At 32.2% G+C, this 17895-nt stretch overlaps 1 protein-coding gene across 1 annotated transcript in view; it reads right to left on the reverse strand.

Annotated features, from left to right (window-relative positions):
• The window catches only part of LOC108723590 (ras-specific guanine nucleotide-releasing factor 1), an 81707-nt gene extending 67769 nt beyond the window's left edge, over nucleotides 1–13938 (reverse strand). Inside the window, exons 1-3 of the mRNA XM_018449451.1 lie at nucleotides 13891–13938; nucleotides 8925–9055; nucleotides 4092–4208 (exon numbers count right to left, since the gene is read on the reverse strand). Of these exons, the coding sequence (XP_018304953.1) occupies nucleotides 4092–4208; nucleotides 8925–9055; nucleotides 13891–13918 (276 nt within the window). The 5' untranslated portion in view covers nucleotides 13919–13938. The remainder of the gene's footprint in view (nucleotides 1–4091; nucleotides 4209–8924; nucleotides 9056–13890) is intronic.
• Nucleotides 13939–17895: the final 3957 nt, after the last annotated feature.

A 17895-nucleotide genomic window follows, 5' to 3' on the forward strand; every position in this document is an offset into this window, starting at 1 on the left:
TCGTTCAACGCGAGTGCGTCGCTAGAATAATTCGAATACGCGGTCGTTAAACGAGCCCTGTAATGCTAATTCAGGAGGTTTGCATAATCATTTGTCGTCGTGATCGACAAACGGAAATATTGTGTAACCGGACTATGCGGAACGATCAGGTAATTCCGGGTAAATATATACAGTTAATAGGCTGTTCAAACGAAAATGCAATATTATACATATATTCCTCTCGATTTCCATGTTCACCGCAACGTCTGATATTCGAAATGTGTATTTTTTACAGTCCTCTTATTCACCGGTTATGTTTATTCGAGTCTCTGTTGTTGCAATCGCACCAAATCCAACAACATTTTACGGAGAAACATTTTCCCCGGGCACAGTAACATGAAAAACATTTACGTTATAGCATATTGTATATATATATATGCATATATGTATATGTATATATGTATGTATGTAGCTTTTCCATCCATGCGGTTCACGCATCGGTAGACAGTTACTCGTGCAGGATAAAATTCGTATAAACGAAATCATTTTTTCCGCATGTGTTCATACGAAAAAAAAAATGAAATATTATCATAGTCGATGGCTTTAATTGTTGGCGATTGCTTGTTGAATTGACAACTACCTATACCGTAAAGTGTGCTAAATTGGAGCGGATGCTTGCGGAACAGTCGACACTCGTGTCGATATCGTACTTCAATAAGAGAACATCCCACGTGAAAGCCATGCAATTGTACCCGGTTATAATTGTACACTTGTATAACAAATGCATTGCTTTGTCTGGCCTATACCTTCAGAAATTCATGGCGCTCCTTCTAAAAGATAAATGAAGCGCATCCCTAAGACACAAGCTAAGCCCTCAGACGAGTACGGAGATATCGTGAAGAAGAAATGCGCGGATCGAAGTATCGGATAATCTCATCCTCTCTCTCGTTGCAATACCTCGCGACGCGTGAGCTACTTTATTCGTAAATAGCGTCACCCTTAATTAATTTACGTTTGTCTAGCATAAACGTCTCAAGCAAGATGTGATTATTACAACGATTTAAGATGTTTTTTCATCATTTAACGTCAGTGGACTAAGTAATGACATAAAATAAACGTAATATATTTGTGACAATATATTAGCCTTTATATAAATATATCGTCAATTAATCATCGTTTTTAGATCATATTTAATGAATAAACAATAGTTAACATTATATGTATATACTTATTTACATGCAATTATTGCCTAATTAAGAAAAATAGTAATTATTCTGTTATTTAACATAATTATAGCTATTTCGGAAAAATAAATTGTATCTTAGCTTACATTATATATTGTAAGATTACGTATTTCGTCATATAGTTATGTCATATAATTTTGTCATCATATAAGTATCTATCACGTCATTGGTCTGTACATAGGACTTTGTTTTTGACGTTTATCATAGGTTTGTTCGCGTTGCAAGCTCCAATATGTTCCAATATGCTCCAACCATAGCTTCTACTCACTTTATCAAGCGCGTTGGAGTGAGTAAGAGCTATAGTAGGAGCATATTGGAACATGTTGGAGCTTGCGACGCGAACAAACCTCATATGTGCAGTGTGACATTATTTTTATAATATTATTGACTTACAACAGACGTTATACTGACAATATCTTGCTATTTGGATCATTTTCCACTGCTGCAAAAAAGATGAGGTATGGAGAAGGGCATTACGTTTGCGGAAAAGGGACGCGTAACTAGACCCGCGAACATCTCGCGTCGCTACGAGCATCTCTCGTAGGAGGCTCACGATGCCATCGGATAGACAATGGAGTTGTAAAACGGAACGAGCATACTCACAATCAGACACAAGAGGAACGTTATCATTGTTCTTGTTACGGATGCAACAGGACACAAACGTGTCGTCAAAGCCGACATCGACTCTGCTGTTCCTCTCGCACAGATACAAACCATTTCGACTATGCAAGCCAAGCATAGAAATAAATAAAAATCTCTACTTTAATCAATTTGATAAACTCTAAGATATTTCAATAAAGTAATTTAATTGATCAAGTACATTTTTTTTTACTTAATAATTAATTATTAAAAACGTTTTCTCAAATATTATATCAAAATACTTTAATTGTTTATTATAATCAAATACGGTAATATTAATATATATTCGGTCTCATAATTCCGTTTTAAGGTTGAAAAGGTTTTAGAAATCGAAAATATTTGTTCTTTATTTATTTATAATAAATATTATTTTCTTTAATATTTATTATTTTTTTATTACTAGAAGATGTTTAAAATGTATTTAAACATTTTTTTGTTTTTAACCTCGCAACAAACTCATTTTTAATTATTTGACTCTTTAGATCAAATAATTAAAAATGAATTTGTTGCGAATCAAAGTAGAAATCGAACCAAATATAAATTCTATGAATGATAGCGGCACATTGAGTATGCTTTGCAGCATTGCCTGGTGATAATTGTTAAATAAAGGGGCTGTTAGAACGGCCATTGGAGTTACGCATTATTTTTCGCAGCAGGCGCGTGCGATCGATTTATCGGCCGCAACGAAAGTGGAAATAAGGGAAAAAATAACAGTTTCCTTCTTGTCTAGGAGACTAAAAGAAAATAACTGAACGGCCGATGTATCTTTAGAAAAAGCGGGAAAGCCAGCCAGCATCACGTGACCTTTGCAGAAATCGATACGCTCCCTATATACGTATTATCTCACGCGACCACATGTCGTTAATGAACCTTTTAATTGCTCGGTATATTTCAAATTCATCCGTTTAACAGAGATGCTTCTCTTTGGTGGAATCCGTGCACATGAAAGTCCAACAGGTAATGTACCATTGATCGTAATCATCTAGGATTTGTAATACCTAAAGTTCAAATAATAGAAACGTTTTGCTACTACATTTGTAAATCAAACGAAGAGTTACCCCGTTTATTTGGCAGTAAATGCAGCTGATTTTGAATTTACGCTCAATATTATACGAGTTCAATGCTGGATAAAAAAAATAACTCGAATCAAACGGGCCATATTTGGCGTTAACTGTGAGATTATTTTATAAAAGAGAGGATCCTATAGCCTCGAGGCATGATATTTCGAAAAATTTATTTTATAAATTGTTTCGAAAAGTTTGATGTCGCTAAAAAGTGAATGCGTGTAATTACGAAAATTATAGGTTTTCGAAATGCCGATAACGCTGCGCGAATTATCTTGAAAAGCGAAACGCGGCCCCCATTTATGTAGGTTAAAAGTGGCGCGTGTTTTTAAATTAAGTGCGTACAAAACGATATTAGCCTTTATATTAAATACTTATATTAACATACACGTGATATTAAATACTTATATTAACATACACGTGAACACTTTTGAATTATCCATTACGTATTTGAACGCATCATCCGAAAGAAATTGGAGAACTATATTATGCATCGCCTCCCATCAATTTTTGTCTACTCAGAGAAAAAGACATAATGATGGCAATTATAAAAGTAACAATTATACAAGTTTTATATGTAGAATCAATTTATATATATATAATTGAATAAACTATTTATAGTTATTACAACTATAAAGTAATTTATCAAACAATATTATATTATATAATACGTTAGTTTATTCAACTATTTACATTAATTCTACATATAAAACTTGTATAATTGTCACCTTTATAATTGTCACTACAATATTTTTTTTTTCGATTGTGTTAATCTTATGATTTGAAAAGAAAAGAGAAGAAAAAGTTAACTGATATATCGTGAAATTTGTTCTTTTATGACATAAATTGTATGTTGGAACGACTTTTGTTCATGTTTTTATGAAGAATATCAAAAAATGAAACTTTGCGTTTCCAGAAAAAACTCGAAGATATAGCGCGATGCACTTTATAGGCTTCGACAACTTCGATAACTCATATGCAATTCCTATTGACATATCCATAATATTAAAGTGGAGCAGAAACACTCCACTTGTGCTACAGCTACATACATTAAAATGAAAATGTAAGTCAAACACGACGAATGTTTAGGTCGCTAAAATTCTTTCTTCGCGCGCGGTCATATTTAGCCAAAAACTCATGCTTGCTAAAGTAACACATTGCGTACCTGTTTATCCGGCTCTTTGCCTTTAGCGGTGATGAGTCGATCACAATAACAGCCTTCCAGCAGAACGACGCCACTGGGTCGTGAGCAAGCCTCGTTCTCGTAATAGAATAACAGATTCTGTAACAGACGTCATAGCCGCCTATGATAAAAGTCGCTTTTCTTTTACAGTGAAGAAAACGTAAAAAAATAAGCATCCGTCATATTTTTGTATATGCACGGACACGAAAAATAATGATCATGATATTTATTAAGGAGATTCTCGCGCTACTTTTTAGTCAATAGACAGTTTATTCATAATAATATGTAAAATAATTAAAATAATGGAATAAAAAGGTTACTAACAATATCTTATGCCATTGTACATAATTATTGTTAATTTTATATGTTACTATTTTCAAAATGACAAAATAAATGTTGGAAGATGCTCATTTGATGTATACGCATCATCCATTTGACATATATTCTATAATAGCTTTTTTCATTGAAGAATATAAATTTCTTGTAAACTGTACGGTCAGTTTAAATAAAACTTTGCGAGAACAAACTTAAGTGTTTACTTTATAATTATAACGATTTTTAAATTGCTGTCTTATACGCAAGTGTCTCAATTTAAAAGAGAATAACTGCAGAATAAGGTTATACCTTCAACTTATAATGTAAAATTCTATAAATTTAGAATTAAATATTTTCAAAATGGTGTGTGTATGGTAAAAGTCAATGAAATTTTTTCTAGATATTATTGGTATTATTAACTTTTTGCATTACATGTATATTATAGACTTGTCTTATATTTCATCAAACGCGAGAACCTTCTTAAGAATATTTTGGTTATTTTGCAATATCAGAAAGTACCAATGAGACAAAATAAACTAATATCAGCCAATATTATTGAAAAAATGTTAATGATATCAGCCGTGAATACGCACTGAAATTAATGAAAAACGAAACAATAAATAACTTGACTTATAATGATTTTATAATTTAGAAGTTAAAATCCATATTTTTCTGTAGTTTTAGGTCAACAATTTTTAAACGAGTAAGTGAATATAAATAAACTTTTGCACTACATTTATTATTGTTTGATTAATATACATATAAAATTTATTTTAATTTTTAATGTTACTTCCTCATCAAATTTACAAATAAGTAGAGAAAAGCCGCCGATACTGACTAAAAGGTTTCCTAAAAATACATTTCCTTATTTCACAGAAAAACTAATTACATATTGCATTTTATTAATATTAATAAAAATATGATATATCTGTTTAGATAATTAAGTCTCAATATTATGTAAATTTAAATTTCCATTGAATCTTCGCCTTGTATAATGTTTCCTCGCGCCGGCTGGAATTTCTGACCACATCCAGACCATTTCCACTGAGGCTGCCTTACATGAACTCGGTATAAAGCATTACACGAAGCCGTTCTCTATACTTGCACAGTAAGAAATTTTAGCGAGATATTCGGGGAGAATACGATAATTAAAGCTTAACTTATTTAAGGTGGTGTGCATATAACATAAAATTTACCTTCGCATACATTTTAATTATCTTACAACGCGGTATGTGTTAAATATATTAAATTCAAATTTGTTTTTACCTTTTTCATTACAAAAATAATACCTCGTAATACACGTTTATATGAAACAAACCGGATAGACAGCAGAAATCGTGCTTATATCTTGGATCTACGCGTACTAAAATATTGCACAAAATTACCAGCTGCGTTATTAAAAAATAATAAACGTCCGGGTTACGTTAAATCAAATTACACAACGTGTGTTGTCGACGCAAGATTTTGCGAATGAATATTGCAATTATATATACACTCATTTCATAAAGCCAATTATATTCCGGTTAATCCGCAGGATAAAATTCACATTGCTGATACATGATATAATCTCTGAATTTAACGATTTTGCTTTTGTCGCAATCTGACAGTATCGACAAACATCCGGAAATGTTGTAATTGGCGGTTTAAATAGCATTGACAAACAAACAAAATTTTAATCGCCCGTAATATGCATATATGCCTAATTGTACGGATTTTAGGTCAATTTCGACTCATGCTTGTAATTTACAGAAAACTGTTAACTGCACGAAAAAAAAGAAATCGATTGGGTAGTTCAGCAAAGCTATAACTTGCTGCAACAAGTTCAACATCTATAACTGAGCAGATTTGATGATTGTATGTGCAAAGAAATTATGTCTGTATGCTAATTCAACTAATTCTTTGTTACAATGAAAATTGCTAATGTAACTAGTTTTCTTCATTAGCAACAGAAGTAGCTAATATGTTTTGTTAAAAACGTGCTATCTTAGCTAACATGTTTTGTTAAAAATTTGGATTTATGTATTGGATTGATTTTCATAGAAAGTTATCTTTGTTATATTAACAAAGAATAACCGAAACAATCACCCGTTTTTTGGGCCCTCGATTTTGGAACTGTACGTCAAATTGTATGCCAAATTTTACGTTATATTGAGACATTAATCACAGAGAAGTTTGAAGTTGAGGTGATAATTAATTATTATCAGAGCTGAGAGGGGTGGAATCAAATTCCAATTGTCAAATTATCATATTGGTCTGCGAGGTCCGGTATTTTAAGAAGGTTGATCCAGCTGTGTGTATATCAATTGCTTACGTCGCTAATTTAAAATAATATAATCTCATTAAAGCAGTTAAAAATTACTAGGAACCGGCCGATGTAAATGGTGTGTGCAATCGAACTGTATGCAAGTACGCCGCTCTCAATCCAGCTGATGAAAGCAAGTTGGTTCAGCCGATGAAGGCAAGATTAACTGAACATCACACTTATTATGATTTTGTAAATTAATTTGTTTTGAATGTAAAAAAACGGATTTTCGCATAAACGTAATACATGACCTTCCCCCCCTCCCTTTCCAGCTATGATAACAATTGTCATCTCAATCTGAAACTTCTTTGTAATTAATATTTCATATTGTAGAGTATCATTTGGCATACAGTTTAATCCAAAAATTTTGAGGGCCGAAAAAACAGGTAAAAAAGAACTACTTTTTTCGGTCACACTCTTTGGGCTATTATTACACAACAAATATAGTTATTTATAAATTATAATCGCTAATTTTATTCAGCTGTACAACTTTGCTATTACTTTAACATAGAAAACTAGCTATCCGGATATTACGGCTGTAAATTTGTTAAATCGGTGAAGTTTTTAGTTATTTTAATAAATCTTTTTTTTCCGTATGTGTGTGAATTACAAAATAGGATGCTGCGCGATTGCCGGTATAGTACAATTTGCAATGACAACATTTGTGTGTACATCAAACAAACTTACTTCTCAAAGTAAGAAAAGGGAAAGGGAATATCTTGAAGACAAAAAAATCTTGGAGACCTTAGATTAATCCGGAAAATGTTGCAATTTACCGCGCAAAAGGAGAGAGAGAGAGAGAGAGAGAGAAAGAGAGAGAGAGAGAGAGAGAACGTCCTATTCCTTTTATTAGTTTTGAATTCGCGCTCTCCTGAAGCATTTTTGCATAAAATGCTACAACGCTAAAGTGTCTGATCTTCACAGATTCAAAAGATAAATTTATTAAGCTGAAAGAGCGCAAGTTACTTCTATTATCCAATGATTTGAACGTTTCATCAAGATATTCGATTATCGTGAAAATTTTGATCCGCAACGAGCAAAGCGATACTCTACAGCACGTGATGATATCTCCGTTTGTTTAACGAACTTTCGCAAACAAAAAGATATTCCGCTTTATTTATTATCTTAGCTAAGATCCTGCTCAAGTAAAAAGAGGCGGAATTGTGCCTGCTCCGTATTTATTTGATCCTATCAAAACGAAAAAAAAGGGCTTCTTGTATTTAACATTATATGTAAAAACACTTCTCGTATTTAGTATTTATTCAAGTCTACTTATTGCTTTCCAGTATATAAACTGTTTCGAACTCGAATAGATAAAGTTGTAAATCCCATGGCACTTCGTAGATTGTTTAAAAACTAAAATTAGTTAAACAACGGGGAATGACAAACTTTTTGTTTAAAAAAGTTGAAACTCATTTGCAATACAACACGACTTTTAATAGAATAATTACAAGTTTCGTGTCTGCACCGTAATTGAGCGGGTTCATGATCGCGTAAGCATATAACGAGAAGATTTACCGCTGGTTTAAAGTATCGCGCAATATTAGAACGGAGAGAGGAGAGAAAGAAGCGCGCGCGACTGAATTCTTGGCATAGATGCTCCCGAGGTATCTGTCGTGAACTATATCGAAAGTTCTTTCCTTAATTGTATCAACGAGTTGGCTAATCCGAAACGCACCTTAAGACTTAATGAGGCTTCATTCTCGAAGTTTGTTAGGCCACGAGTTGATAACATCCCTGTGAGCAAAGAAGTTTCCGCAAATCGACGATGAAATCTTATACACTGTGCAAGTTTGCGCAAACTTAGATATTGTCGTTATTTTAACTCAACCACTATATTAATAGTTGAAAATTTTCAATATTAAAGTATGACGTCGTTTTATTAAAAATGATGCTGACTATGGGTTGGATGATAACTTTGCTATAACTTCCCGCGGCGAGTAAACTTCTTGTGAAGAGTCTTGGCGATTAATCTCGGAAAATTACTAACTGTGTATCGTTGCGAAGTAATGCTAATCGCAAAGTTTGATTTTCTAGACTGTCAGGGAAGAAACTGTGTATTCCAGAATAATGAAAAGGTAGATTCACGTTTAAATTCAGATTCGAGCGTGAGACTCACAAATTGGATCACATAAATTGAATCTCGCCCTGTTCGGTACAGATATAGGCAACAGTTCATCAACACGCAATTCACTGACCTGATAGAGAACGAACCATCGTTGTTGCCACTTGGTGGAGTCAGCTGTCCTTTTGTGCAAATATCCTGATAGCGAACGATCATAATGTGCTTTCTCTGAGAGCATAACCAGTTGGGAATCATTTACTCTCACTGTAACATACACAGACACATAAACCTTGTAAATAAAGCAATTAAATGCATACACGAAAAGAAATGGTTTTGTTAAAGTATCAAAAAATTAGGCTAAATATAAATTTAAAACTTTAACTAGATACCAATTAAAAAATAACTTTATTAGACCATCAAAATAATTATGTAAGGAAATTTAAGTACGTTCCTTAGAAATCTAATATTGGCCAATTTATTACTGAAAAACAGGAATTAATTATTTATTTGAAGCACTGACTAAAAAAGTACTGAATAACAATATTTTTAATACTTTAAATAAGTAATTAATTATCATTTTTCAGTAATAAATTGGCCAATACACTGTTAAAAATTTCATGAAATTTAATTTACTTTTAATTTACATAATTTAATCTTAATTTCATGACATTACATTAAATTTAATGTATTTATAACTGAAAAGTATATTTGTGTACATGTACATGAAATTTAATGTATTTTTCATGAAAATTTATAAAATTTAATGGACTTTTCATAAAATTTTATAAATTTAATGTACACGTTCATTACATTTAAGTAACTACTGTAACTTAATTTTCAGTTAAATCATTCATTACTTTTAATTTCGTTCTAACAGTGTACAGGGTGCTTCCGATATATACACGTCAGTAAGTTGGGTTGCCTTTCGGCAGGGGCATGCTCATCCGCAGGGATCTGCTTATCGGCATGGTAATGCAGAATAAGATTAGATCTCAAAAGACTAGAGAAATTGAATTTTACATTCTGATATAGTGTAAAATTCATTAATATGATATAAAATAGAATATATTTACTAATCAAATAATAATACCTGACCGAATCTAACCTAAAATTTAATGAACATATTTGAACAAAAAATATTTTTGTCTTGAAATGCTTATATAATACTATAAATGTTTAACATATAACTACCATTTTTTTCTAACATAAGTATAAAACAATTCTGCATATTTACAATATTTTATGAGTTGGCAGTCATTTAAATAGCATAACACATAAAAACTTATACTTGGCGATATCGTCATGACGTTCAAATTTTTGTGAATGGTCTATGGAACATGTAAGTTTGTTTTCTAATTTTTTATTGCAATATATCAGATATTATTATCAGTTATCTTAATTCTTGTGTCATTAATTTTATATTAAATTACTCAGTTTATATAGATGGATTTCAGTGATGCCGGAAATTTATTTATTTTTGAAAAATACTCTGGTCTGACGAAACAATTTGTAGAAAAAAATAAATACATAACCTAACATATTACATTATTATGTAGAGCACACAGTAAATAAACAAAATATTTATTTGTTATAAACTAATTGGAATCTCAATGAAACTTTGCATAAATTATTTTTAATACTTAAAGTACTTATACAAAAAAATTTAGATTTTTGTTATCATTTTTCAAATTTTTGCTTAACAATAATAAAAATAATAATAAATACAATAAATAATCTATAAAAATGTGTTGCTCAATAAAAACAGAATATTATAAACACAACTTTCATATGCATATAGTTTGTATAAAGTATAAATATTGATATATGTGTTTTATATGCCCTTACAGCCTTCTTAAGTCAGATATTTGTATTATTAAATACATACTTTATATTATATTATTGAATTTTACACTATATCAGAATGTAAAATTCAATTTCTCTTGTCTTTTGCGATCTAATCTTATTCTGCATTACCATGCCGATAAGCAGATCCCTGCGGATGAGCATGCCCCTGTCGAAAGGCAACCCAACTTACTGATGTGTATGTATCGGAAGCACCCTGTACATTTTTGTAACTGAATGAATAACGTTGTGTGTGTAAAAAATTTTGACATTCTATAGCAACTAACTTGAGCGTCCTACATAATTATTTTGTTGGTTAAATAAAATTATTTTTATTATTTTCCAACAAAAATTATTTTGTACCTAGCTAAACTTTTAGATAATTTAGTAAAACTGTTTTTTTCATGTAGCTGTTTAGATTTTAACATGTATAAAAAAAACTCAATATGTGCAATATGTCATCCTGCGAATTTTCTGGATATGTTTGCAAAATGAAATTTGTACAGAGAACAATTCGTTTGCTAGAGAAAAAAATCTGTTTGTAAATTTTCATGAAAATTTAATATCAGGAGTGTCATCTAAAATATTACGGCATACACATAATTAAATTATCTAAATTATCTCGATTAATCCTCACTCTTCGTAATGAATTCGACAGTTCGCGTTTGAAGCGCGTCTACGAGTTTTATGCTTTACATTACATCGCTGCTTTTCTGAGAATGCATTAATTACGCGAACAGAGATCTACTTGCGCGCTTGCGAATCATCGTGACGTGATGTGTACAAACGCAAAATTATATCCGAACTGCGAAATTATATACTGAATGTACCTATATATTTCGCATGGTACAACAATGCACTGCATCACAATCATACATCACATTATTTCGTTATGCAACCGTTCCGATAGTAGCGCTCAAAGTATCGGCGAATCTTGTTTGCCGTATCGCATCAATGTAAATATTAATAATCCGTCGAGAGCAATCCGCGATAACAAACAACGGCGGTCTCATCGTTTATTACAATAAATCGACATCCGACAAGTTGTAAAGCCCCCATGATTAAGAAAAAGCGAGGGGGCTGAAATATTGCACTAGCTGAAACACTGTCTCATAGATTACATGATTTCATATGATTTCATCTGATTACAAATAATTTTTTTCATTACATATGAAGTAATTTGGTAAAATATACGATTTTATTTAATATTATACAATAATCTCTCGTGGTTGCATATGTAATTATCGGATTATACATAGAGATTTCATATGAATTTTATAATGATTTCGAGGACTCTGTTCTACGATTACATTAAGTGATTACCCCCTTGAAAAAAAGCGTTGGTTGAGAAATGAACTAATAAAATTCCGCGGAGGCAAACAATTCGCAACTAATAAATTGTGCGCGATCGATCACAGCCAAATGGGAGTTTAATCGGACACTTAGACCGCGAATGGGTCGTCCGTCGCGCGTGCAATCAGAGAGCTACTTTCGAGACTAGATTTCAATCTCCGATATGACGCGATACGATTTCTAGTTTAGTTCCGTGCAAATGCAACTTTGGTTTAACTACAGAGCTTCGCAAGCTCCGCTCGATCGACGCGAGTTTCGAGCTGCGGCCCGCGCCGCTCTCGCAAACTCGCGCGGTTATAGCGGTCGTTCCTCGTTCCGTTTGTCGAGATCGTGCAGTGTTTAACTTTAGCGCAAAGATACGTGACATTTGAGAAACTTTGTTCCATTCGGAGAAATCGAGATGCAAGTTTCGCTCCGTGGCGTCGCGTCGCGTCGCGTTAATGGATGGGGAAACTCGCATAATCCGTACCTATGTATCAGCGCATATACGAATACGCCACTACGCTGTACGTGCACCGGGTGTGAAAAATGGAATGAGAAGATAAGAACGCGCAATCGAGACCGCGATTATTATTTGTATTTATATGCTTGCACGGGATGGAAAATCTAATCTCGGTATAGCATGGAAAATTTTCCAACAAACAATGGATTTATATAAAACGAGCACTATCGTAAATTTTGACGAGAGAGGGCAAACTTTCCAACGCAAATATTGTAGTTGCGAGAACGGGGAGCACGAATACCTTTGATACCTTTGATGTTCGCACTTGTATATTTAATATATAAACCCTCAATAGAAAATACACTATTTGTTTATTGAAACAAAAGTACCACTGGAAAATCTATGTGCAATTTTATTCATAGATTTCGTACGCGTACCGTAATTAAATGCACTTTGTGGTTGTCGATTAAATAAATAATGATTAATGCATCTCCTGAAAACAGCTAAATAAATTCCTAAAATGCGAATTTTATGAAATGGGTTTATTTGTCATATTTCAATTTTATTTAATACTGATGCGTATTCAAATATTAAACGTTATGTATTGATCACGAAATCAGAAAATTTCATGAAAATGTATGAATTCGCCGTTCGAATAACTAATGCCTTTTTTTTAATGTTTTAATTTTATTTGGTAACACGATACGTGCAAAATAAATATAATAACGATCTTTAATTCGAAAAATTAATCAAAAGTCCTAAAATTTTTTTCTAATCTAACATTTATCATACGACTTTGTTAATCTCCTCAAGTTTGAAGTACTATTATATTAAACAAACAAAGAATTATTTTAATATTACATAATAAAAAGCATTTTATATTTATGTTAAAACTCGTACTTGTTCCTTTATGTCAAATTTTTGACATATCCGAGTGTTAATTTAATATAATATAATTTGTAATTTTTGAATATTTTATGTTAAAATAATATTCCACGTTTTTCAATGTTAAAATAGCATAATTCGTAAGTAAATGAACAAATAAAAATAATGTTTTAAAACGTAATTTCTACGATAAATGAATAAAATGTGTTAATTTAACATATTATATAAATGTTAAATTTACTGAAGAAATATGTTTCCACAGTTTATCTACAAATTGTCATTGTTACAGTTTTTGTATTAAATTTTTACATAATATTTGTTATTTCCTAACATGTTCATGTTATGTTAAATTTAACACAAAAAGGATCATTTGAGACACGTGAAACATAAATTTTCCAACTGTATAAGAAATGATGAGTGTCTTTCATTTAGTGACATAAGTCAACGCAAATGTCGTTCTATCTTTCTTTGCATTTCATGAGTAATAAAGACAGAACGATACTTGGCTTAAATCGCTAAGTGGAAGGCACCCATGATTTCTGTGCGTTTCAATGACAATAAACGAAATATATCTCACCAGTTTTTTGCATTTTGGGACTGAGCATGATTGCAGGTCGTTACCAGAAGGGTGCCTCCCTACAGTCGTTCTTCACAGCAGTGATTGATTGTCCAAATTACCTTGTTTGGGTTTTAATAGTATAGAAAATAACGCCTCGACGTTAAGCATCGAGAACGTATCTCGATCGGTTTCGTCGGTCCGCATAGATTCATCAGATGTGCCGTTGCATCTGTAAAAAAAACGGGAGGAATCCGTTCGATAAATAGCACAATACTATCGGTTCTACGTCAATAAAAGCGTGTTACCACCATGAACAATTCACAGAGGTAAATATTATTGACAGATATCATTAATATCTATTAATATGTTTATCGTTATGGAAACATATTGACATCCGATTTAGCTGTATTGCCGCAATGCGTGGTATTATCGTGTTTCATCATAGAGACGCTCAGAGATAACATTAATTTGTATAAATCAGATGGATCATTAATTCACGATGAGTAAATATTATCGAATCGATTCGACGACGTAACAAATTATTCGTATTCTTGGACAAACATCAAAATTAATATAATTACAAAAATATGTGCTAAAACATAATTTTATGGCGACTGAATTGAAATTATATAAAATTAAACTTGATTTTATTAACACAATTTCATCAATTCAAAATCCTAATTCGTCATTCTGCTTCTGAGCCCCTATTTTGTAACTCTTAACGACAGTGTCGGTATCATTGCGCATGTATTCCTATATATGGTAAAAAAGCTGCGCAACACAAGGAAGATAGCCCGAATTGGAGCCGAAACGTCCGCATGCACTGTTAGGTACATTCTGAAGGAATAAAGGACGCATTGTCACAAAAAAATTTACTACGCTGCACTAACTGCATTAGACTGTTAAAGCCTTTGCCCATTTTATAATTAAACGATGTTAAGAGTTACAGAATACAAGCACTGATCTATTAACTCATTTATTATATCATACATATAGAGACCATTTCGCGGATTTTTTTATTTTTACCTCGTAAAGACGAGGACGCGCAAACCGCTGCTATAATAGCGGAAATTGAAGCGATGGCATACGCAAGGACCGCGGAAATAAGATATTAAACTATTTGCGATTAAACTCAATTTCTCGAGTACTTAATAGCTTTAACGATGGTGCAATTTCAATAACAACCAGCAATGATAGAGACGATTACTTCCGATTCCGTCTGATTGCAATTTTGATGCTTTTTTGTATATACATATTAATCTTTATTCTGAGATATCGATCTGTTAGAATACATTAATGTCTTTCAAGTTTACGGTAAAAAAGATATGCTAAAACAACTAAAAACTTCATTCACTGATTCAGGAAATCTATAGCCGTAATATATATGGACCAATTTTCTATATAAAGTAGCAATGTTGTACAGCTAAATAACATTAGCGATTATATAATCAGATTTGTTGTAATAGTATAATAAATTTGTTAATACAGCAAAGATAACTTTCTACAAAAATTAATCCATATAATTAAACATTTTTAACAAAACATATTAATTAAGATGGCATATTAATTAATGGCACATATTTTTGTTATTATAGTGAAGAAAATTTGTTATATTAGCAATTTTCATTGCAGAAAACAATTAGCTAAATTAGCATATTGATAATTGCTTACAGATACAAATTTTTTGTTAAATCATCTAATCTTTTTATATAGTTATAGATATTGAATTCGCGTAGCAAGCTATAATTTTGTTGAATCACCTAATCTATCTTTTTCGGTGTATTGATAAAAAAAAGTTTATACTAGAGTAAAATAAAAAAAACACCTCGGAAAGCCATATGCTGAGAATGACACCAAAGGGTTAATATATCATAAAATATATATATATTAATATTTTAAACAAAAAAATTATTTTTACCTTTTAGGCAAGAAATATTATCTCTGTGCGTTCCAATAAAAGGTTTTATAAAGAATACGAAACTATAAGAATATTATAAATTGGTTTCTCGGAGAATTGAAGTTGCAACAAAATATTTCCTAGTAATTCTGAGTTCATCTTTTATGCGATATATGACATACCACTGTCGAAGAACAGCAAGAAAAAGGCAAAGAGTCAAGTCTTTTTAAATAATTCCACGGTTTTTTTTTTTTTTCAAATAAAATTATCTTTTCCTACATAAATCGGCACTCTTCAGCTCTTTGTGTAATGCTATTAAGTTAAAATCATCAAAAATGAATATTGTATAATAGGAGATATTTCATTATTCTCTAATATATTCTGATATAAAATATGATATATCTTGTAAAAAGTATTCATTTTCCAATGACCTTATTTTGTATGTAAAATGAGAAGAAGAATCGATCAATGTAAAAAGAGACGTAGCGGCATTTGAAGGAAAAAAACAATTGCACATTGCATCTGCAATGGTGTACCATGTGCAAAGAATAGAATCATCAATCGATCAAAGGTCAAAGTGAATACTTTATACGAGATATTTTATATCTTACAATATATTAGAATAAAATATGAGATATCTCGTTGCTTTTACAGAATTATAAAGGGAATCGATCTATACGTATAAAAACATTTCGAAAGTAGAAAACAAGAGACTAAAATGGTGTTCTATGTACATGAAAGAAACCGATAAATCCCACAATGTTAAAGTTAATTTTATCGCTATCTTTAATCATTTACGAGAAAACAATTTGCAACACTGTTAATTTTACACCCTATATATAATGATTATATTATCCCTATATAATAATTTTGCGCGCAAAGCTTGGTAATCGATGGAAATTAATCGACATATATATTACTGCTTATTATGGTTTATAAATATCCCTGCGTTTATGCCGACAAAATCAAAGTAGGATGAAATTCGTATGTAGTCCATTTACAAATGAAAATACACTGAGTTATACGATAGCTTTTTATTTAAAGCTCGTGAGCCGCGCGTAGCTCTAGGAGTTTTCCGATAAATACGCCCAGCTATACGAATCCATTTTTTTATAACACTCGCCAGATATACCATTTTAAAAATACCTCTTCACATTTTTCAATTTTATAATTAATTACTTTATTTGTTATTTTTTCTATTATCTTTCCAATGTTTGTGATAGAAATTTTTTTCAATTATATTTTCACATTCGTTTCAAACTTATCTGAAAACGTGATCGACTGTTCTCAAAGCCCTAATCTCAAAGCCAACGACGAAAGAAGAGAGGATAATTATAATTCGCGCGTTACCGCATAATTTAAACCCGCTTTTTACCGTCGTTTGCATTTACATTAATGAATCGTGACAAGAGCCTTTTCCCGAGTCGATATCCGAATAATGATCATCATTTCTCTCGAAAAAGTCTAAAGACCACGGTCGAACGAAACTCGAAAAGACTACTTATTGTTAGAAGGAGAATTGAAAGGAGAATAAAAAGAAATTAGCACAATAGGCAAATTTGAGATGCGAGAGATGGATTTTTGAAAGGCAGAAGGGAGATCGCTCTCTCATCTTGTACGGAAAAGCTCTTTCAAAGTTGCTTCCCTCGATATATGTATGTATATATAAAAGAGGGGGTGAATAGAAAAGAAAAGGATCAAATAGATGAAAGAAAATTTAAAGTGCATTTCTTTCACTCAGTACCTGTACGTACTTCCACTCTTCCCGTGTTTGCCCTCTTTTTCGCCAGCCACCGAGTCCTCCGCGAGAAATCCCGCCTCGCCACCTGTTCGTGCGTGCTCTCAAGACCGCATGCCATATAATCACCCCCTTCCTTTTCCCGCCGCTCCGTACGGCACTCTCGGAAAATTGCCGATACTGCTCGTCTTTCTCTTTCCTTTTTTTTCTTCTGCAGCCGCGAGATCACACCGGAAGAGATCCGTCGGCGCGTGCCACCGGTTTTCTCGCGCTAATCCTTGACGATTGACGACGCCGGCTTTTATTTCCGGTACGACCAAGACGGCGATGTAGACGTGTACGATATAAACGCTGGCGGAAACGACGTCCCGTGATGACGGTCGACGGC

Source organism: Mycetomoellerius zeteki, unplaced genomic scaffold, assembly GCF_001594055.1.
Source record: "Mycetomoellerius zeteki isolate Tzet28-1 unplaced genomic scaffold, Tzet1.0 scaffold106, whole genome shotgun sequence".
Taxonomy (NCBI): Eukaryota; Metazoa; Arthropoda; class Insecta; order Hymenoptera; family Formicidae; genus Mycetomoellerius; species Mycetomoellerius zeteki.